Source organism: Lepidochelys kempii, chromosome 9 (genome assembly GCF_965140285.1).
Source record: "Lepidochelys kempii isolate rLepKem1 chromosome 9, rLepKem1.hap1, whole genome shotgun sequence".
NCBI classification, from domain to species: Eukaryota; Metazoa; Chordata; order Testudines; family Cheloniidae; genus Lepidochelys; species Lepidochelys kempii.
In genome coordinates, this window is record NC_136388.1 from 102,063,858 (window position 1) to 102,086,687 (window position 22,830).

Sequence of the window (22,830 nt, forward strand, 5' to 3'; positions counted from 1 at the left end):
CTCTGAGCAGAGAGCAGGGTTTAAATCAGACCATGTGCTGCTGATCGAGAGCAGCTCTGCAGACCCAGAATCCGAGCCAGTCCCTTCCCTGCTGAGCTCACTGTCTGAATGGCTGGCTTTGTGCCCCCTTTCTAGTCTTCCTGATCATATCCTACCTCAAGGTGAGCCAGGCTCCTCCCAGCACCGCAGAAAGAGCCTGTCTTGCCTGGTTGGGACCTGGGGCCATCTGGGTCCCGTTTGCTGATGCCATTTTACCAGTAAGTCTGAAAGAGGAAACTTTCCTAGAAGGGAACAGGACCCCTGGGGCAGGCGGGGGCGGGGGCAGAACGGGCTTTGCCCTGAACAGGCCGTCTGGGATTAAAAGCCTGGTTTGTCTCCTCTGCCTGTCGCCTGGAACTCACCAGGGTGGCAGGTGAGACGCTCCCTCTTGCCACTTCGTGTTCTCTCTTTCCACTTTAGCCACCATCATCTTGTTCTTCCTCCCACACCAGCCCCAGCCCCTGGCTCAGCTGTGCCTGGCCCCGTGCAGATGGGCAATGAAGGCAGAGGGTGCAGGCAGTTCTCCCTCCCTCCATGGCCCTGCATACAACTTTGCACGCAGGGATCACAGGGACCTGTGAGACTAACATCGCAACCAATACTGGGCTCCTCCAGGGGCCCTTAGCCCCCCCAACTCCACAGAGACCCTCAGGGCTGGCTCCACCCTTCCTGTGGCTGAGCCCCAGTTCTCCTAAAACACAAGCTGGGCCTTAGAGGCTCAAGATAGCCCCTCACTTTTTTTCTTCCTTTACTTGTTTCCTTCTACCCCCTCTTTCTCCATCTTGGTAGCTTACTGTCTCTGTCCTCCTCCCCCATTCCCAGCTCCTTGGCTGGGAGCCCTGTTTTTCCTGTCTATGATTTGAGGTCTGTTCCTACTGCCCTGTTCTGGTGGGTTTGATTAGATTATTAGAGCACACTAATCACTATGGAGACAGCTGGCCAATTATCCCAGTCATCTCCTGAGGCTGATCCTGGGGGTCTGATTCAGGCACCCATAACTATGTCCAGAGAACCAGCTGCACTCAGGGCTACAGACACCAAAACCAAGGGCCACAAGTGGCTGTGGCTGGGGAGTTATTCTGTGGATTCTACTGTCTGTCTGTAAATCTAGGAGAGGCCCTGGGTTTAGAGACCTAGTGCATTTTGTCTTCTCGCCTTCGACTGGCAGCATTTTGGGGCAGGGATCTCTGTGCATCCACCACAGAATTTAATCCAACAACACCCAGCACTCCAGCTACAATTCCCGAGTAAGTTAAATTCTGTTCTGTGTAAGGGTTTATCCCATGCTTATCACTGTACAATCTGAGCACCTAAATGAAAGAATCCCTCAGAGGATAATCCCCATCGTGGGCCAGTTCTGTAAGCAAATAAATACCTACCTGTGAATCCGAATCCACTTTCTGTACATTCTCCATCCATGGCTTCCAGATGTCCTCACAGGCATTTCCCACCCTCCAGCCTGGCTGTAGTCCTTTCAGAGAGAGCCACTGGGGACAAACGCCACACAGACAGCAATGTCCTTCCACTGTAACCCAAGTCCCCTTTAGAAGAACTGTCTCCAAACAGAAGTATCCTTCAACGTGTACTGTAGCCAGTGTGAGTAGCTGACTCTCCTGTCTGTGCTAAGACACCCTGTAGGGTTAGAACTCCCCTTCCAGCGGCTTGATTTTTTTTTTATTTTTTATTTTTTTTTGTGCATTAGCATAATAGATTTTGCACATAGCGGGGGCTTTTACCCAACCCAGAGTGTGGGTTATAAAAAGCATATCTACCTTGTAGACAGTGCTGAGTGTGTCAGAGGTGCCCCCAGGGACTGAGCGAGGAAACCTCCCTTTGCTTTCAGATGATGCAATACCTTTGATGGCCATTCCAAGAGATCAGCATGGAAAGCAACTCCAAAGCGTTGCGATTTTCTTCTGGTGGTTGCCAGCCCCAGACTAAGGCCCATGGAGCGCTTGTCTGGCGCCCTGCAGAGAGCTGGTGGGTCACATGCTGCTAGCTGCTGCTCCTTGTTTACACTAAAAGACAGCTACAAATACCTGAAATACTTTCCCAGTGGTACGATTCCATGTAACCAACTGCCGTGTAGTAGCCGCAAGGACGCGACTGGAGAGTGACTGGAGCAGAGGTGGCTACAAGACCATCTCTTTCTTAAGGTCTGGTCTATACTAGCAAACGCTGGAGAACTCCTAACTCTGAAGATGGTCACCCAGGAGCAGACATAGCAGACCACTGTATGCCACGTGGGCACTGCTGACTTTGTCACGGCCTCTTTGAACTTGTGTTGTGAGCCTGGCTAGCCAGACACATTAGTACCAGTGGGTAATACCCTCACGTTTTGCCTACTGAGAGTCTACTGGCAAACCTTGCTGCAGGTCACTACAGCCATCATGGTGTCTAGCCCTAGTTACCACACTCCTACAGCCATTCCATGCTCACCTTCATGTCACAATCACAAACTCGTAATAGTCAGCCAAGGGTCTGTCTACACAGCAAAGGAAAACCCAGGGCTGGTCCATGCCAGCCACCTTGGCCTGCGGGGCTGTTTCATTGCTGTGTAGACGTCCAGGCTCAGGCAACCCTGCGAGGTGGGAGGCTCCCGGAGCTCAGGCGTGAGCCCAAGCCCAGAAGTCTACACAGCACTGAAACAGCCCGAGCCCTGCGAGCCCGCATCAGCTGGTGCAGGCTTGCTGCAGGTTTTTCTTTGCTGTGTAGCCGAACCCCAGGAGTACACCCAGCAGCTCAGCCTCTGTGACTTGTCTCAAACTTATAACAAGAGGAGTAGGACTGCGATTCAAACACTCTCCTGTTGTCCTAGCTAGGGAAGAGCAAACACACTGGCCCGTAATGAATGCCCTGTGACACTCTACGCTGAATGAGCACAGCGGGCCCTTGCTGGAGCAGTGAAAGAGGGCTAGCATGTATTATTTATCTGCGCTGTGTACAGTGCCAACCCTGGTGTGCAAAACATGCAGCATAAAAATGGACATGACTGAAAATGAGTCACTAGGGTTTGGTAACACAGCAGGAAGTCTAGTGTCAAAGAACAGGTGAAGAGACCAGACAACCTGTTGTCTATGGGACCCCCTGCCATCTGCAGGCTAACACCATAAGGGTCCCCTTGCTAGCTCCCAATATGCCCCCTCCTCAACTCTGGGGTTACTGTAAATAATCTTGTCCTAGGGATTCCCCCCTCCTGGTCTCAGTTCAGAGAAGGATCACTTGGGGTGCCTAAAGGCCCTTTTCTGAATCCTTCAATCTTTGTACCCCTCTGTTTAAGATGGCAAATTCTGGATGGCCCAGGCCACAAACCTACCTCTTCCACAATAGACGGATTGGGGATAAGGCATCCTTCAGCATCCAGGCATGTGTATGCAGTGTGCTGGTTCTTGATTCTCCCCTCCCAGGTCAAATGCATGTTTTCAAGATCACAGGAATTTATAAAACAATAGAATATTATTTTAAAAACCAAACCAAACAAGCAAAAACCCTGCACCTGGAAAATCGTATCCCTTCTCAGCAGCATTATAAGGAAGGGCAGATCTCGAGGGCATGGCATGGCTGTTCATGGCTGCCCTAGAGATTGGTTTAAGAACCCCCAGTGTGGTACAAGGAATGAAGGGAGACAGCAGCTCACATTCTGTTTGGAAACAGGGTTAGAGGCAAGCTGTTTCTGATCACGGGTTAGACTCTGTACATGGCATCATTGCCAGAAAGCCACTCCCTGTGCTTTGTGTAAAAATGCTGCAAAGTTGCCCTATGTGATACTAAAAGGACCGGTATTTATAGCATGTTAATTTCCTCAGTGAGTGCTTTCCTGTGCTGGCATTCACCACATCTCCAGTTACGGAGACATGCAGGTGTCTGGTTAGTGGCCATTCTAAATATCCTAGTTTTGGCCTCAAAACAGAAAAATTCAGCCTGGCCACACGCTTCACTGGATTCAGACTTCCAGACTTGGGCCTGCTCTGCTACGAAAATAACTGTGTCACTCCAGGGTGTGAAAAATCCACCCCCGTGGCCATGCCGTTAAAACCGACCTAACTCCCGGTGTGGACAGCGCGAGATTGACAGGAGAATTCTCCCATCAATCCAACTACCCCCTCTCGAGGAGGTAGATGACCTACGCCGACAGGAGAACCCCTGCTGTCCGCATAGGTAGTATCTTCTCTGGCGCTCTGCAGCCGCTCGGCTGCGTCCCTGCAGCGTTTTAGAGGTAGCCAAGCCCCCAGTAGAAAGCATCGTTACCTGACTACTCTGAAATTAGGCTGATCTTTTCAATCTAGATAATTGCCCACATCAAAAAATGACTACACAATTTGGGATAAGAATTTACAGTTTCGCTCCCTTGCTCAGAAGAGACCAAGGCCGGGAAGAGCAGCAAAGTGCTGCCGATCAGGATCTGAGGTTGAAATGGGCTGGCTCATTGTCGCTTGGGGAGCTGGTACTTGTCTTTTTTTAAGAGGCTGCATCTGCTCCTAAATCTGAACATCTGTTTTACAAAACTGAGCCTCCAGCTCTGGTAGCTGCGGAGAAAACCTTGCAGTTGTGAGTCACGTGTAACTGACTAAGTGTGCACTCCTGCCAGAGTGTGCAGACAGCCTGCAATGGCTCTAGAAGGACTGTGCTGTCCCGTTTATCTCACTGTGATTATAATTTAAATGTCACCATCGTTAGCTATGTCACTGCTGATCAAAACATGCAAGAGAGGGAGGAGCGTATTCTGAAAAATTACACACTCTCGCGTGAGCTCCTCAGAGAGGCAGGGCTTCATTTGTGGGAGGACCTTGGGCAAGTACCACTACCTTTTCCCCTCCACCTTGACTGCTGCTCAGGGTGGACCACGGGGAACAGTTGACTAAGCCTTACAACATGCTTGTTTCATAAGTAAATATCGCTATCTGCATTTTCATAGATTCCAAGGCCAGAAGGGACACTGCGATCACCCAGTCTGACCTCCTCTATAGCACAAGCCATGGAGCTGCCCCAAACGAATTCCTAGAGCAAAGCTTTTAGAAAAACGTCTGACCTTGGTTTACGACTTGTCAGGAACGGCGAATCCCCATCTTACATATGGGGAAGCTGAAGCACAGTGAGCTATGCCTGCACTTGTACAGCAAGTCAGTGGCAGAACCAATAACCCAGGAGGCCTGTCTCCTGGGAAACTGTACTGCGGAAAGAAACTGAGGAGTGAAAATAAACAGCATATCAGACATAAGATCGCAATTCAGCATGCCAGCAAATGTTTGGTTTGAATATGCAGATACATTACATCATGGGACAGGAGATGGAGTAGTCCCTCCCTGCATGCCTGTTGTGTGATTGCACCTGGAGAGTGGTGTCTGAAAGATACTGACAGACTGAAATGAGCTCAGACCAGACTTTTATCTGTATAACGACGTCTCCCAGTGGTGTGAAAAATCCGCCCCCGGGTGCGACGTAGTTACACCCCCCGTGTGGACAGCACTGTGCTGCGGGGAGAGCTGTTTCCCTCCAGAGCTTCCGCCTCTCGGGGCGACGGGGGATTAACCACACCGCTCCCGTCGTCCCTGAAGTCTGCCAGTGTCACCGCCATGTCAGCACCCTACGTGAAGACAAGGCCACAGAGGAGAGCAACAGCTGCTTAGAGGGAGGGATTGATTTAGGGAGCGACGTTAATGAGGGGATGGCTATTAGTGAGGACGGGCAAGGATGGCGTGCATAGCCTCTGTTTGCCAGAAGCTGGGAATGGGCGACGGGATGGATCCCTTGATGATGACCTGTTCTGTTCACTCCCTCTGGGGCACCTGGCATTGGCCACTGTCAGCGGACAGGATACTGGGCTGGATGGACCTTTGGTCTGACCCAGTCTGGCGGTTCTTATGGAATCGCCATGCTATGGGGCCTATAGGTATATTTAGGCGGCAGCTCGGAGAGAGCCCCCCAGCTTGGGTAGACAGACTTGCACTAGCTCTATGCAAGCTAGCATGCTAAAAACACTAGTGTGGACATTGTGGCACCCAAGTCCAAGCCCGCCTGACCTCTGGGTCTAAGCTTGGGTGGCGAGCCTGAGCCACTGCCAGTGGCCAGACACACTCTCAGCTGCAGTGTAGACATTCCCCTCTGGGGAATGCAGGTTTCCCCCTGTAGCGCGCATTTGGGGCAGGTGAGGGTGAGAAGGGAGTGGCAGGGGCATTCTTGCACCGCAGTGCTTGTGTGTTGTAATCACTGCTCGGGGGGTGGAACCAGCAACCGCTGACCAGAGGAATGGCATCCCCACTGCCCTCCACCCTCGGGGGTTGCATTAGCGAAAAGTGAAGCTGGATGCAAGTTAAGCTGAATAAGGGAGACTTTTTATTAAACCCTGTGTACTGCTCTGTGCGTGTGGCTGCCTTGCTTCCAGCCTAGCTCCTCACACACATGCTTTCCTGATGGCCCCTCCATAACAGCCCTCCAGGGAACATGGCCCTCTGACTCCAGTTCCACTGATCACGGTACAGGGCTAACAATATTGCTGACCCCAGGACGGAATCTGGCCCTCAATCAGCATCATGTAGACAACAGAGTCAGCGGCATGCTAACCAAGGAGGGAAAGGAATACTGTGATGTGGTGCTAGGGGATATAGAACTGAGCAAATAATTTGTTCTGGGTGAAATCCACCCCTGTTCAGAGGGCCAGTCAGAGGCAAACTTAAGGTGTTGGAATGTCTTATAGTGTGGAGGGACGGGTTTCACCCCCTCTGAATAGCTGGATATTCAGTATTCAGACTTTGGAATATGTGCTTTGTTGGTTTGTTAAATTACATGGTATCTCTTCTGTTCCCCAGCTGGCTGCCTAATGCAACTAACCAACATACTCTTGCATGAAGTTTGGATATTGCAATCAAATCTGAAATTTGAAATTCATTTTTGGTGACTATCCACATCTCCAGGCATGATGGGGATGTTCCCAGTGTGTGTTGGGCCAGAATTGGGGTGTGTGACACTCAAGCATTACAAGATGGGGGAAGGGGAATGCAAAAGAGCCCTTGACTCATCTACGTTGAAATTTATATTTGAAGTAAAAGAAAACGTTGGCACAGTTTGCTCATTTCTAACAAGGAGCAGGAATGGGATGGAACTGAGACCAGGAGCTATTGGGCTGAAAGTCAGGGTCCGTGTGAAATGTCTGAGGCCCAGGGAAGGGAAGAGAGCCCTGCAGCTTGGGATGTTTAATATTAGAGTGAACAAAGCACCCGGAAAATAAGAGGGAAGGTCTTGGTCTCCTTCCATTCCCAGGTGAGGCACCGCCTAGTTCCCTGTAACCATCAGGGGACGAGTGGTTTCGGTTCCATATAGGCCTCCCTTGCTCCCAGCTCTGCCAGTGGCCCAGGGAAGAGAGTGTGTTCTTTACTGGGCTGTATACCGACACTGATGACTGCCCCCTTCTTTACATAATGGGCCGCCTCACCTCTAATTTGATCACCTCCCCTGCATTTTACCAGGATACCACAGTATCATGCTTCGTTTGTTCTTTGTTATTGCCCTGGTCACACCTTCCTAGGCTTTGACAAAATGAGATCCACGGTAGAAGAGTATCTGCGCTCCCAGCCCCTCTGCCAGGCATCAGGCGTGAGCCAGCGGTCTCTAAGGGTCTGCCTTCACCATGGCGCCTGTCCCTATGGTAGCTCTATATTGCGATAACCGCTCCCCACACCACCCTGAGTTTCAGAGCCTGGGTCAGCTGACCCAGGCTAGTGGGCCTTGGGCCTTGGGCTGTCAAATTTCAGTGCAGTTCTTTGAGCTCGGGCTGGAGCCTGAGCTCTGAGACCCTCCCCCCTTCACAGGGTCTCCAAGGCTGGGCCTCAGTCCGAGCCCAGACTCCGCACTGCAATTTTATAGCCCCGCAGCGTGAGCCCAAGTCAGCTGATCCGGGCCAGCCGCAGCCGGGCCACGGGTCTTTTATTGCGATGTAGACGCACCTTAGCGCCTAGCACTGGGGGTATGCGTGTGTGTTCTTGCCACCTGCTGCGCCAGCTCAGTGCTCATCGTGTCGCTCAGGAAGAGCACAGCCTCAGCTGGGCGGCGGAGGCTCGGACGGGTTTATTGTCGGCGAAGTCCGGTCCTAGTGCCCAGCTCAATGGTTACGGGTACGCTAACGCACGGACGCCCCTTACGACGGACTGGCTCCCGTCAGCAGCGGGACTTTCTGCTGCCCTCTTGGCCAGACAAAGGTGCTCCTCCTGTGGCTTCTCTCTTCTACACAGATACAAACAATTTACGTACCGCGCTCCTGTCGTGGTTAGTTACCAACCTACACCTGGTACCTGTGGGTTCGAACAAAACATCTCTGTCCATGAATCTGTCCTCCCGTCCTTGTCTTGCCCGGGGTCGGTGTGTCCCTGTACAATCCCCAGGAAAGTGTTTACATGGATACCTAGTACTTAGGGGTGTCTGTGTCTCAGTGACGCTCGCTGTGCCTCTGCCCAGTTCGTGTGCCAGACAGCAAACTTGTGAGCAAGTGTCTGCTTTAGGACAGGGCCTGCCATTTGCTCAGAGCCTGGCTTCTTGCTGACTTTGGTTCAGGTCTGATACCAGGCCCAGTGCTCCAGGCTCTCTCTGATCACTGATGGGCTGTGTGCCCTGTCACGGTGGCCAAGGCCTAGCCGTGTGAGTCTGTCGCATAGCAAGTATGCCCTGCTTATTCTTAGACTCACAGACTTTCAGGCCAGAAGGGACCATCATAATCATCTAGTCTGACCTCCTGCACATCGCAGGCCACAGAACCTCACCCACCCACTCCTGTAGCAAACCCCTAACCTCTGGCTGAGTTACTGATGTCCTCAAATCATTAAAGACTTTAAGTTACAGAGAATCCACCATTTACACTAGTTTAAACCAGCAAGTGATCTGTGCCCCATGCTGGGGTGGAAAGTGCAACCCCTCCCCAGGGTCTCTGCCCTTCTGACCCAAGGGAAAATTCCTTCTCACCCGCAAATATGGCAGTCAGTTAGATCCTGAGCATGTGCATGAGACCCAGCAGCCAGACACCTGGGGATGCATTCTCTGTTGTAACTCAGAGCCCTCCACATCTAGTGTCCCTCTCCGACCATCAAAGATATTTGCTAATAGCAGTTGTGGAAGGACCATAGGTCATTGTAGGCAGTCTCACCGTACCATGCCCTCCATAAACTTATCAAGCTCAGTCTTGAAACAAGTTAGATTTTTGGCCTCCACTGCTCCCCGTGGAAGGCTGTTCTAGAACTTTTCTAATAGTTAGAAACCTTTATCTAATTTCAGGCCTAAACTTGATGGCCAGTTTATATCCATTTGTTCCTGTGCCAGCATTGGCCCTTAACTTACATAACTTCTCTCCCTCCCTGGTATTTATAGAGCACAATCGTATCTCCCCTTAGCCTTCGTTTGGTTAGGCGAAACAACCCAAGCTCCTTAAGTCTTCTCTCATAAGACAGGTTTTCCATTCCTCTGATCATCCTAGCAGCCCTTTTCTGCACCTGTTCCAGTTTAAATTCTTCTTTCTTAAACATGGGAGACCAGAGTTGCACACAGTATTCCAGATGAGGTCTCACCAGTGCTTCATATAATGATAATAGCACTTCTCTATCTCTACTGCAAATACCTCACCTGATGCACCCTAGGATTCAATTACCCTTTTTTCATGGACACATCACATGGGCAGCTCATACTCATGCTGTGATCTACCAATGCACCCAGGTCTTTCTCCTCCTCTGTTGCTTCCAGCTGATACATCCCCAATCTATAGCAAAAATTCGTGTTGTTAGTCTCTAGGTGCATGACCCTGCATTTTGTACTATTACATTTCGTTCCATTTCTAGTTTTCAAGGTTGTCCATGTCATAGTAAGTATGCCTTGCTTATTCTTGGACAGGTTGAGATTGATATTTTGCAGTGAGATCTCTGTAGCCGTTTGCCATCCTCTGTCCATGACAATGAGAGGCTATTGGTCTTTGCTTGGTCTATGTACATTGGCCCTCAATGAGGGTGAGAGGTTGGCAAGGACTTCTGTGTACTTGTGTTTTTTGGGTGTGCGTGCGTATGTGTGTTGTTTCTCTGTGGTCATGAGTTTGGGCATAGTTGTGTCTGTGGGGTGCTGGGATTTAATGCAGGATGATGCCAGAGGAGTGTTTGGGATCAGCACAGAGAACACCGTATGTCGGAAATAAGATTCCCAACCGGCAACTCTGGACACTTGATAAACTGAAATGAGACTGTGGGCCAAGTGAAGGGGGCTGCCCAGCTCCAAAGGTTTCCTGAACCCAAGGGCTTCAGAGAGAGAAAGGCATGTGAAGGAGAGGCAGAGCAAAGAGCTAACCCAGTTTTCTGAGTTTTGTATAGGTCAGTGTGTTGGGAGAGGGAGGAGGAGGTGGGTAAATTGTGTTGGTGGGAGAGCCCAGAGTAAGGGAGATGAGACCCTTAAGATGGAGCCTTTAGCCCCACCAAAGGGCTTTACTCTGTGCACCGGAATCAATTCGCCACTGGGGTGGAAGGAAACCGTTGTTTAACAGCTGCACAGCAATGCAGCAGAGCTGCTTGGAGCCATACGTACCCTCTGTTCAACTGAAAGTTCACGGGGAATTTGGAGTAGCTGCAAAGAATGTAATGACCTGAGCCAGAGTTTAGCTGGCACATGGGTCTATCACCACTACTTCCTGCAGAAGTCTAATTTTGTCCTTAGAAGTCTCCAGTCCAAGTGCTGACCGAACCCAAGACTGCTGTGCTGTGCAGAGGAGATAGTAGGCCCTGATGTTGTGGCTGACCACCTTGGCGGTAGATCAAGGAGCCAGATAGGTTTTTAGAGCAGCTTGCTTGTGACAGAATGTAGAGTTGCAGGAGCCAGCATAGACTAGGCATGGCACAGGCATCTCCTCAGACATATAGAGACAGAGCGGGAGAGCCAGAACCTGCCGCTTGTGCTCAGAGGAGAGAGTTTTTCCAACACATCCCAAGGGAGATGTGCTGCTGATCTGCAATGATTACAGCTCACCTTGTAGTCTGATTCCAGGGCAGGGCATGTGTTTTAAAAGCTGGTAAAACTGCCACCATATTTTCCTTGACTCTGCCCAGAATTGCTACTGGTGACACAGGCATGACATCCAGGAAGCTATCAGCAGTACCTGAACAAGATGGGACCACCCACGGGTGTCAGATGCTCCTGTGTGACTATTGCCCTGGAAAGAGCTGGAAAGGTTAATGAGTCTGAACAGTGGGACTTATGTAAATAGGCTGCAAAACTAGACTTGAAAGACATGGCATCTGCGAAGCCTGGAAATGCCACTTCCGGAGCCCTGTACAGATTTGATCAGAGCTCCAAGCAATGGAAACTGAAGTTACTGTTTCCAGCCCAAATCGATCATAGACTGAGTAGAGTACAGAGAAGCACACAGGCCTCCAAGGGCACAGGAATCTGCTGGGGTCCATTCTGTGCCATGATCAAAGCTTCCTGTTTCGAAACCAGAGCCAGGACCTGGTGATGTCACTTAAGGCCAGTAGCTCCTCGGGAGATGCTCACGGGGGCACTGCATCAGGCAGTCTTCAAGTCCCTGCCTCTGATCTCCACATTTACATCTGGGATCATTCCTCGATTTCCACATGGCCCTACTGTCACCAGCCTTTGCCAGCCCAGCTCCCGCCCAATTTAGAAAACCGCGTTTTTGTTCGAAGTCAGGGCCCAGAGGGAGTGGTTCTGAAGCAGCCAGGTTCCCCAGGATCATCAGTAATTAGTGCCATTTTGTTACTCTGCAGCCCTCCGCAGTGGTAGTTTGGGGTAAGGGATTTTCTCTTTCTAGACATCAGCCTAGTTTCCACACAGTGGATGATTTGGATCATGCACCTGTTTTTCTCTGTCCTTTTTACTGAAGGCATCATGGATGGTGGTGCCATCCCTCTGAGACAGTGCAGCGACTGCGTGGGAGTCGGTTTCAAAGTCCCCTGTGATGATCCTACAGGACTGATTGAGTTTAATATCAATTTTGTGTGCATAGGCTGAGTGACCATACCTGGGGCACTCAACAATTGAATAACACATGACGAGACTAGTTTCACAAGTGTTTTGGGGTCAGCTCCTCATTTTGTACTGGCCACTTTCTGGCGTACACAATTCCTAGAGCCCACTTTCTTTTTCAGCTTCTTGATGGGCTCTTGAACATCAGCGTTCAGTCTAATGTGGCGCCTAGGTACACTGGATATTCCTAGTGCTTGAGAATTGTACCATCCCATGATACCTAGAGTTTTTGCTTTGCCTGACCGTGTTTCAGGTGGAAGGCACATACTTGGGTCTTGCTAGGGTTGGCATTCAGGAACTATGTGAAATAATATTTTCCAAATATACTCAGGGAACCAGTTAGAATGTGCTCAGTGTCCTCAAATCTTTCCTATTGGGTAACGATGCAAAGATCAACTGCATAATGAATCTTCACACATCAGGGAATTCTGGATGTCATTTGTGAAGACATGAAACAGCAAGCATGACAGCACTGAATCATAGGGCAGTCCATTCTGTGGAATACGCCACAGACTTTTCTGACCATCTCGATAGAGAAATGTCGATTCTCAGGGAGGAGATAACCTGACCATCTTGCTATTTCTCAAAATTCTTGCCCATTTCAGTAGAAGTGCACATTGGTTCACAGTGTCATAAGCAGCAGACGGATCAGCAAACACAACCACTGTAAAGTTACGGGCTTCAAAGCTATCTTCGATGTATTAAGTTAGGTTCACAACTTGGCCACAGCATGAACGGCCTGAGCAAAAACTGGATTGGTCACTGTCAGCTGCTCTTCCACCATTGAATCCATTCTACCATTATCGTCTGCTCATATAGGTCGAGCAGAGTAAAGCTTTTGGGTGGTAACTCTTTGCAGGGTTAGGGTCTTTATGTGGTCTGAGCAATGCAACCGCTTTCGCCTGTCTTCACAGCCTGGGTGTCTCCATTGTCCCCAGGCAGGAAATAAAGAAGTCAAGCAGCCGCTTCTGTGCTCTCAACCCAAAGTGACATAATAGTGCATTAGATATGGCATCATGTCCAGTTGCCTTTCCACATGTCAGGGTTTTCAGGCTGTTCTCAGCTCCTCCATGTCGAGCTGCTCATTGTGGACTTTGCTGTCTCTAAGGAGTGAGTGCCGTTCCTGCTTGATTTGCTTTGTTCTGGCCAAAACAGACAAAAGGCCAGCTGAGCAGGAATCAGCCAGACCAACATAAATGGTCATTGAAGGACTCGGTGGGACTGCCCGTTTAAGGGCAGATGGGGCCAGCCACATCTGTGCCATAATGAATTAGCTGTTTCCCAGCCTGAGGGGGTGGGCCCAAGGAGAGGCAGGTGATAGCCTGATGGACAGCTGGGCCTTAGAAAGGGCTGAGCGAGGGGAGTGCAACGTGGCTGTTGGAAAAGCTGGCTTGCTCATGTGTTCCTCTGGAAGGCCCTGAGCCAGGGTCTGAGCAGAAAGGGTACACCAGGGGAACAAGGGGAGAAAGACAGAGACTCCCAAAGGTAGCACAGAAAGGGCTGGGAATAGTGGGCTGAAAGAATCTTTGGTTTTTTGGAGATTTCTTGTGTTGTGCCTTGGCTGGAGGGTGAAGACACCTCCACAAGTGCCTAGTGTGTGGAGAGCTGAGGAGACACATTTTGGGGAGCGCCTGCAATGCAACATTTGGCCAGCAGGGGGTGCTACAGGGTGGCCATATCCACTTACACTGCCCCTGCACTTGGCAGCTCTAATTGAGTTCAAAAAGCAATCAGCTTGTTCCTACTATACCTGCAAGTTAAATAAATTCTCCCTTTGGGCAGCTCTCAGTAGTATGGTTTAATCTGTGGCTTCTATTCAGTCCATAATGGACTATTTCCTTGTCCTCTTACTGCTGGGTCTGTTCCTCTCCTCCTTTAGAGCACTCCTGGGTTTCTCTGATTCTCACGTACAAGTAGAGCATAAAACGGTATTCAGCCATCCTGTGTGAGTGTGGCCTAGGAGCTGGAGCACTGGCCTGGGCCTTGGGAGAGCTGGGCTCTAGTCCTAGCTCTTCCACTGGCCCGCTGGGTGACCCTGGGCAAGTCACTTCCCGTCTCTGTGCTTGTCTTCTCGTGCGTAAGATGTGGACAGTGATGCTGACCTGCTTTGGGAAGCGCTTTGAGATCTGCGGGGAAGGTGCTGTAGAAGAGCTGGGTGGTGGTGTATTACTGTTGAGGTAAAATGGTTTCTGAAGGGTCTAACGAAATTATGTTTTGGTAAGAGACCCTCCTCCCCCCTGGGACCTCAATCTTGTCCTCACTCCGCCAACAAACACAGCCTCCCTTTGAACCCAGGGGGCCACTCCCTTTTCCATCTTTCTGTCAACATAGCTTCTATTCTAGCTACTGGTGGAGCGAGGGGGCTTAGTAAGCTGCACGCCCTTGTGTCTGACTTCCCTTAACAGGGCAGAGGGGTCATTCGTTCTGTATCCAGAGTTCGTGCCCAGGGTGAGAACTGACTTTCACCTAATCAAACCTTGACTCTGCCAGTAATCTTTTCCAGACTTTACTCTCACCCTAGAGACTGGAGGCTGGTGGATGCTAAGAGGGCATTAGTCTTTTATTTAAATAGGTCAAAATAACGTAGAAAGTCACCGAGATTTTCTCTGTTTTATGGAGGCAGTCACAAGGGCCAGGGCATTACATCTCAGTGCCTATCCAAGTGGACTAGACTCTGAACTGTCACCAAAGTCCCTTATACCCAAGGGACTCAAAACCCTTTCAGCCAGGGATAAGGCAAACTCTGGCTTTTTTGAGACTTATCCCAATAGATCTGTAGAGTGCTTCTTGGAGCTCAATCCACACAGTTACCAGACACCGCTCAGTAGACATGGTATCTAGATCACATGCCCAGTATGGCAGAGTGGTGCTACCGTCTCTCATCAACTAGTCCTCCTCCTCCTGCCATCCTGGGGAGGATGATTGCCTGCTAAGCTCCCACAAGTGGCTGTGTACGGAGGCCACTGGAAGAAGAAATGGAGGATACTCACCAGTAATTTGAGTTTCTTCTAAAGAAGCCTGTACAGATCCATGCTCCCTGCTCAGCCTCCCCACACCTCGGAGTGCTGTTACCATCTGCTGGGCTCCAGGCATGCAGAGAAAGGAGCGGAGGTGATTGGAGCATGGTGCCCCCGTTCATAGCCTTGTTCCTGGACAGGTAAAAGCCACAACAGTGCTGCAGCAGGCACTGCTGTTGCTAGAGGTTCCCACCAGCCCAGCTGGACCCAAGAGTGGGAACGTGCAGAGTGTTCCAGCAGGTGCTACGTAACATAACCTTTCCTGACTTCACTAACTTCATCCTGCCACTGCAGCCTCTCTGGAGCGAGCTGGTGTCTCTGCTCCACACGCTGAGAGCCTTGGCGTGTCTTTCTGAAACATGTGAACGCATTTACTCCCACCCCTCAACAGGACTGCAAGAACCAGCAGCAACAAATCAAAACCTCATGGGATCCGTGCACCCATTCCTGTTTCCAATGAGTGAGACATGGCGGGTCGGGGAATAGAGATGGAGCCCTCCAGGCACTGCCCGGGACATGTCTGAAAAGCCCTTACGTTAAAAGGAACTAGAGGTGTGAAAGGGAGGTTTTACCCTCCCTCCCTTGTCGCACCACGAGCAGGAGGAGCCGGCCACAGGGAATGAGCCATGAGCACGGCCACGCTACTGCCTCATCCCCACAGAGGAGAATTAAAGGAGGATGCCAAGCGAATGGAAATGATTCTGTGAATCTGCAGCGCTGTGCGAGTAAATAACCCCCTGCTTCCTTTCTGCTCCAGCATGACTGGTACCAGGCAATTACAATCATTATCTGCTAGAGCGGTATTGAGTGGTGAGAGCAGCCAGACCCTTCTCCTTCCCCTTCTGCCATCACAGCCATTCTCCTCCTGTCCACCATCATGTGGGCTCGTGCTTCTCAACTTGCCAAGGCCCAGACACTAGGCAGAACGTGGTGATGGGGATCTGAAACAAGGCAAATAAGAAAATGAACCCAGAAGGAAATAGGAATGACCTGAAGTTTTCTTCCCCGTGTAAATAACATTTACTGTGGCCTCTTAACGCTCATGATTCAGGGTTTCAGATTTTAGTAATTTTATTACCTTGAAACTGAGCTAATAAGGTGCATTTGGGATGTTGGTGAATGTGTCCCTCTAGAAATGCGTGCTGTTCTTACTCTCATTAAATCGCAGAGCTGGGAAACTACTGCTGAACAATGCTGTGGCTATTTGGTTGCATCTTTCAGTAATTTTGCTTTGGCTGAATTCATACCCCTTTTGAGTTTGCTTTCCATGAATCTTGTGTTGAGCAAGTTTATTGGCAGGAATGTCACAGAAACAGGGAACCTGAGAGAATAGTCATAGGATACGAATGTTTAACCTTGAACGCAACTGTTCATGTGCACCCAATCAGGGAACAGAATCAATAAAACGTGACCTGTGAATCCAGTCAGAAATAACCAGCACCGCTCCGATTTTGGATCCGAAGTATTTGCAGCAAGCTGTTTGCACACAATCTATGGGCTGTCAATTAATCGCTAATAAAAAACAAACAAAAAGCCTGTAAACTGCTCACAGGCCATTTCTGAACAGCAACAACAAAAGAGCCTAGGAACATAGGAATTGCCAGCTTGAATTGGTCCTAAGGTCCATCTAGTCCACTGTTTTATCTCTGACAACAACCAGCACCACATGCTTAAGAGGAAAAGCATAGGAACCCCACAGTAACAGATGTGGGGTAAACTGGTCCCCCCACAGGCCTCATTCTGGTCTTTAATAGTAAGTAAGATACTGGCTTAACCCTGAAGCTTGAAGTCTAATATCCCTTCCACACTTTTTGTTATAATTAATGACAACTGTGGATATTCTTGTGATCCATATAAATGTCCAGTTGCTTTATGAACCTTACGAGGTTATTGGTCTCAATTACGTCCTGTGGCCATGAGTTCCACTGTCTAATTACACGTTGTGTGAAAAGGTATTTCCTTGTATCAGTTTTGAATTTACCCCCTTTTGGCTTTATTGAATGTCCCCTTGTTCTTTTGTTAGGAGAAAGTGAGAACAAAAAGCTCCCAATCTTCCTTCTCTAGACCATTTATTATTTTATATGCTTCTATCGTGTCACCTCTTATTAGTCTCCTGGCTAGCTAAACAATTGCAGTCTTTTCAATCTATCCTTCTCTGAACTCCCCCACCCCCTGCTGTATCCTTCTGAGTGGGGTGACCAGCACTGCACACGCTGTCTCGGTGAGGGAATACCATTCAGTTATGTAATGGCATTATAATACTTTCTCCAGTCTCCATCCCATTCCTTATGCTTCCTAACATCTCTTTTAACCAGATAAATTACTGAAATAAATTACTTTCTGAATTATTTACTCCACCATATTAACTAGTTTGTTAGTAAAGCATTTGGAGGGTGTAAGCTGCAAGCTAAGTGTTATGTTTAAATCTTTTTAAAATTGATTAATCCACTTTATTTACCTCAATAATATCCTGCAGCAGTGAGTTCTAGAGGTTAGTTATATGCTGCAGAACAAACAAAAGTCTTTTTCATTGTTTAAAATGTGCTGCCATTAAAGTCACACAAGAGAGAACCAAGACGACAAAGGAACTCTGGGCTTTGGATCGGGCCCAAAGAAAGAAGTGTTAGGCTTAATTTTAGGAGGGGATTATGTTTGCGATTTTCAGCTTCAGAGCCCTGGATATGGGGCCTGATTCTCAATATTAAGATGCAGGGCTGGGTTTACACCTTATGCGCCCCTAGGCACAGCATCTTCAGCCCCACCCGCTACAGCTGACCTTTGTGTTGCACACCGTTTTAGAGAGGTAAGGTGCTCCTAGCATGCCGGTGCCCCTAGGCACATGCCTGCTGTGCCTCGTTGGAAATCCGGCCCTGTTAAGATGTTGAAGGGAATGCTGGCACCTGTCAAAAGCAAGCAATGAATCCCTGTGAGCTGGCAGGTGGTGTAACACACTGTCTCTCTTTCCCCAGGTGAACGGCAGTGATGGCATGTTTAAATATGAGGAGATTGTCCTAGAAAGGGTAAGTGCGATGTTGGGGCTTTCCGAAGCGGTGTCGCTCCGAGCGCTGTGGGTCACCATGTGGGTTTGCTTCTGCAGGACAGCAGAGCACCAGCACAGGCTGACCACACACAGGTTGAAACGCAGGATTTTCTTGTGCACTACACAGTCCGCCCAGCAATCTCCCACTCATTCACCCAGCTGGCCGCCTGATACAGGCAGGCAGGCACACAGGATGCACGGAGTCTCACACACACGTCTGCTCATGCACAAGTAGGTGGAATCTCTGTCTCCCACACACACACACGCACACACACGCGATGAAGAGTAGCTAGGGTCAGAAATCTGCAAACAGGCACATGAAGTCAGCTGTACCCTCTTCTGCCCTGTCAGCTCGTTGCGTATCACTTCAAGGTATTAATCACAGTGATATTAACCAGCAGAGACAGGTTTTCTAGTAAACTGGGTTGGAATGGGGGGAATTTCTGCCTGGGCCTTCTCCTCGTCTCTCTGTGAGCTACAGCGGCACAGGGCTGATGGCATACACTGTACAGATGAGAGCTAAAATTAGCTCCCACACAGGAGCTTGTGCTAGGGTGAGCTGGGACTTTCAGCAGAACATGTATCTCTGCCACACATTACTTCCTTACATCCTCTGCGCGGGTGAGTCAGGCATTGCTCCAGGCCCTGCGTGGGAGGGCAAGTACTCCGTCCTGGAGCCGGTGCTGTGGCAAGCCAGGTAGCAGACTTTCCCTGGAACGCCCAGATGAGTAATGACAGTGGAGAGAGGCTGTCCCTCAGGACTGGGCAGGCTCACGGGAGACCGGTTTTCTCAGCTCCCTAGAGTGTCAAACAAAGGGCCAGAATCTGCCCTCAGACATACAGGCAGCTCTGCTGAAGGCCATGGGATCTGCACTCCGAGGCCAGAATGCTGAGCTCTATAGCATGGTTGTAGTAAACTGCCCCCTTCCTACACCATGAGGGGCTCACTCCAGGAGCATGAGGATAAGGGCTGAGCCCCTGCCTCGCCCCGGCAGAACGATATGTTGCATGTGAGAAAGCAAGTGGCTTATTTTGATGGGTGCTTTTGGAGCCAAGGTGGCCAGGGTGCCAGCCTGTGCAGGTCTCTACACCACAGATCAATGACAAAATGTCCTGATACTCCAGAGTACCAGCTAACCCCCTTTCTTCCAACCACTGTTTGCCCAGGGGTCCCTTCGTTCAGGTAAAGCTGGGTTTTGCTCAGTTTTTATGGCATGTCATGGCCTGAGAAGACATACTGGCATTCCGATACCATGTAGGGTCAGGAAGGCATAGGACATAGCATCAGAACGTCACCACACAGACTGGGAAGCCACTCCTGGCTCTGTGGTAAAGCTGGTGAATGCCAGGCTCAGGCTGGCCAGGACAGCAACAGCTTTATGGCCATTGTTTCATTTGCACGGCACCTACTGGCAACAGCAGCCATGTGGGTTTCAGCCCATGGGCCCAGGCAGTCCCAGGGAACTGTGTGTCCGGGCCTGGCTGGGGCTCACACCTCAATAGTGAGAGGACAGTGAGATTTTCTTGCAGGTGGGTATCCAGCTGACTCCAGGGTAAAGGGATGCCCTCTGGTTATTCTCTAGTAGAGACCTTGACTTCCCTGCTCCACCACTTCTCATGAGGGATGCGCACAGGGGCCCACTAACACGAGCAGAGTGACACTAATTCGCACAAGTGCCAAGGCAAATCCCATTTTGAGTCCTCTGGAAACATAATCACCTTGGAGAACTTGTACTGGTCTCTTCAGCTGGTAGATCCAGCAAGGCCAGAGGCTATTCCAGGGCTGCCTACGGCAGTGACCAATTTCCTGCGTTGCTGAGCTACGCCCCCGTGCGTCCATAGCAGAGGAAGACAAACCTTGTAACTCTGCTTTTCTTGGCCTACAGACGTCTCCCTCTTCTCCTCTGCTTTGTATCGTGCAGGGTTATCCAGGGACGGAGCCTCCATCCACCCACACTTCCGCAGCGCTTTGTGGCTCGGGAGCGAGCTGCGTGGATGTAGGTAGTGGTACTCCCGATTACACTGGAGTTAGGCTCCAAAGCGGAGCCACAGTACAGTAAGTAGGACAGGTCTGAGGTGATTTCCCCCTCCTCCACCATTGCAGAAATCTAGGAAGCACCTTTCTCACTGGGGGGAGCGACAGACTCTGCAGGCCCCTAAGAGCCCAGCACAGTTTAGCAGCCCCTGGGGTATACAAGCCCTCGTGCAGATCAGCAGGTGTTATCGCTCTGAGTGCCATTTTTGTCAGATTGTCAGTCTGGATGTAGCTGTATGGAGCACAAGAAACCCCCCCTTTTCCTGGACCGACTACTGCCCATTCTTGGCCACGCTCAGAGGAGGGGTCAGACCCCCATGCATTGTGGAGCCTCTCCATAGCATTCCACACAGTTGTCCCTGGAATGCTGCTGTCTCACCTCAGAGACATGGCAGGGGCAAGCAGGATCACACTGAGATCAGGTCGCTTGTTCCTCTCCAGCTGCACAGGGGGTCACGAAGGGCACCTGCTCCTACATTTCCCGAGCCCCCATCCACGGAGCCCCACAAAGATCCTTCTGTCTTTCCAACAGCTGTGAGAAGCCACTCGAGGAGATTATGAACAGTGTGGACTGAGGTGCCAGCCACAGGGAGGCGACAGCAGCTTTACATCCCCTTCACAGCAGACAAATAACCCCAGCGCTCCAGGGGCCTGGCGAGATCAGCAAATGGCCAAAGCTTAGTCCTGGAGACGCATGGGTGGTGCTGGTCGGGAGAGGGAGGTACCTAGAACTCTCTGCCTCTACAGTTTCCTCCAGTGAGCCATCCGCCCTCCCACCAGGAAGACAGTCCACAGCTCTGGTGGCCTCCTGGACCTGCAGTGCAATTGGAAACCCAGATAACCCAGGGTGTGACAAGCACTCCTTGGCACCCGTAGCTAGTGAGAAGACTGCCCTGTTCTGCCGGATTCGGACCTAGCCCCGGGCACCACCTATTGCTGACCTCGCGTGCTGATCGCTGTCACTCTAAGCTATTCTTGTACTAGGCTGGCTGCTTCAGAAGCTGCAGCCAGGTCAGAGCACAGCAGGAGGTGAGTTTCTCCGTAGGTTCTAGAGACCGAAGGGCAGACCCTGCCCTGGCTTACCCAGGATTTACTGAGTATTGCTCAGTCCTGTTCACATGAAGTCCCTGACACGCGGCGGCGTGAGCCCCATGGTGGGCACCGCTACTCCAGCAATAGCCACGGGAGGACAGGAGCTCGTTTAGTGAAGTTAAAAATCTCTCTCTAAACAGCAAGCCTGCAGCCCCTCGGAGAGCCGCCGCGCCTCGCGCGCTCCCGGGGGCAGCCCCTCGGAGAGTTCTCTGCGCCTGCTCTTGTGTAGGCTTCCAAAGGGAAGTGAAATGGCTCTAAGATATTTTATTGGAGCCAAGTTCTCAGCTCACAGCATGGGTTGCCCCGCCATAGTTAGACAATTAATGGTTCAAGTCCTGGGACAATGATCCTATACCTTAGAGCAGCCTTCTCCTTTACTAGCACAGCTTCCCTGGGGAATGGACTCAAGACGGCAATGAAGGAGGCTCCAGGGGCTAGTAAAGCACTCTGCAGCTTTTCCAAGACTGACCATAAAGCTGCTGGAAGTCAGCCAAAAGGAGGGAGGGTAACCCCACAGCAGGAGAAGCAGCTTTTATTCTTCTGGAACCAAAGGTTACCTGTCATGTGCCTGCTCGTCAGAGCCAGTTTCCAGCCCACAGAACAGCAACCAGGAGCCTTTCAGAGCACAGTGGGGAGGAACATTTCAACACCTCCTGCACTACCTTGAAATCCTACAAATAACTGGAGATCATATGCAAATGTTATTATATAGAATTCAGCTGCTCTCCCCCCAACATCTCTCTGCAAGCCAAGGGGAAAAAGAGTGCCTTTTAAATTGGTCTAGAAAATCTACAATGTATGGAAGAGATTAACCTTTTCCAGGATAACAGATTTTGCAGCTTCTATTCTCAGTGTAGGATGATACCCACATGAACAAGAGGAGTTTGTTCAGTTTTGGATTGATCTCCCTCAGTCAGATGGGCTAAGAAAAGCCAAATTTTATGGAAAATCTCAATTTTATAATCCATAAGATTGCTAGATCACCTGTCATTCATAGGTTGCATACCTCAATCTAGCCAACTCATGTTGGATTCCTTCTATTCATGCTGCACAGAAGCAGTCATTGCTTTTGTTTTTTCTCCAGCATCTTGTGTAGTTTTCAAACGGATTCACCGTGTGAGCTTGGCCAATTCACTTTGTTTCTCGATGTCTTAGTTTCTTCATCTGGGAAATGGGGTAGTCATGGTATGGACACTTACCTCAGGGCTGTTTTGAGACCATGTCTATATAGTGCTTTGAACATGTTAAATCATAGAAGAAACATAGAAGGTTAGGGTTGGAAGAGAACTTAGGAGGTCATTTAGTCCAACCCCCTGCTCAAAACAGGACCAACCCCAGCTCAATCATCCCAGCCAGGGCTTTGTCAAGCTAGGCCTTAAAAACCTCTAAGGATGGAGATTCCACCACCTCCCTAGGTAACCCATTCCAGTGCTTCACCATCCCCCTAATGAAATAGTGTTTCCTAATATCCAACCTAACCTCCCCCACTGCAACTTGAGACCAGTACTCCTTGTTCTGTCATCTGTCACCACTGAGAATAGTTGAGCTCCATCCTCTTTGGAACCCTCCTTCAGGTAGTTGAAGGTTGCTATCAAATGCCCCCTCAC

At 50.1% G+C, this 22,830-nt stretch overlaps 1 protein-coding gene across 9 annotated transcripts in view; it reads left to right on the plus strand.

Annotated features, from left to right (window-relative positions):
* Positions 1-22,830, plus strand: part of DLG3 (discs large MAGUK scaffold protein 3) — a 180,353-nt gene that overhangs the window by 82,216 nt on the left and 75,307 nt on the right. For all 9 annotated transcript variants that reach the window (XM_073358605.2, XM_073358606.2, XM_073358607.2 and 6 more), the window contains one exon: positions 18,026-18,076. In XM_073358605.2, coding sequence (XP_073214706.1) covers positions 18,026-18,076 — 51 coding nt within the window. The remainder of the gene's footprint in view (positions 1-18,025; positions 18,077-22,830) is intronic.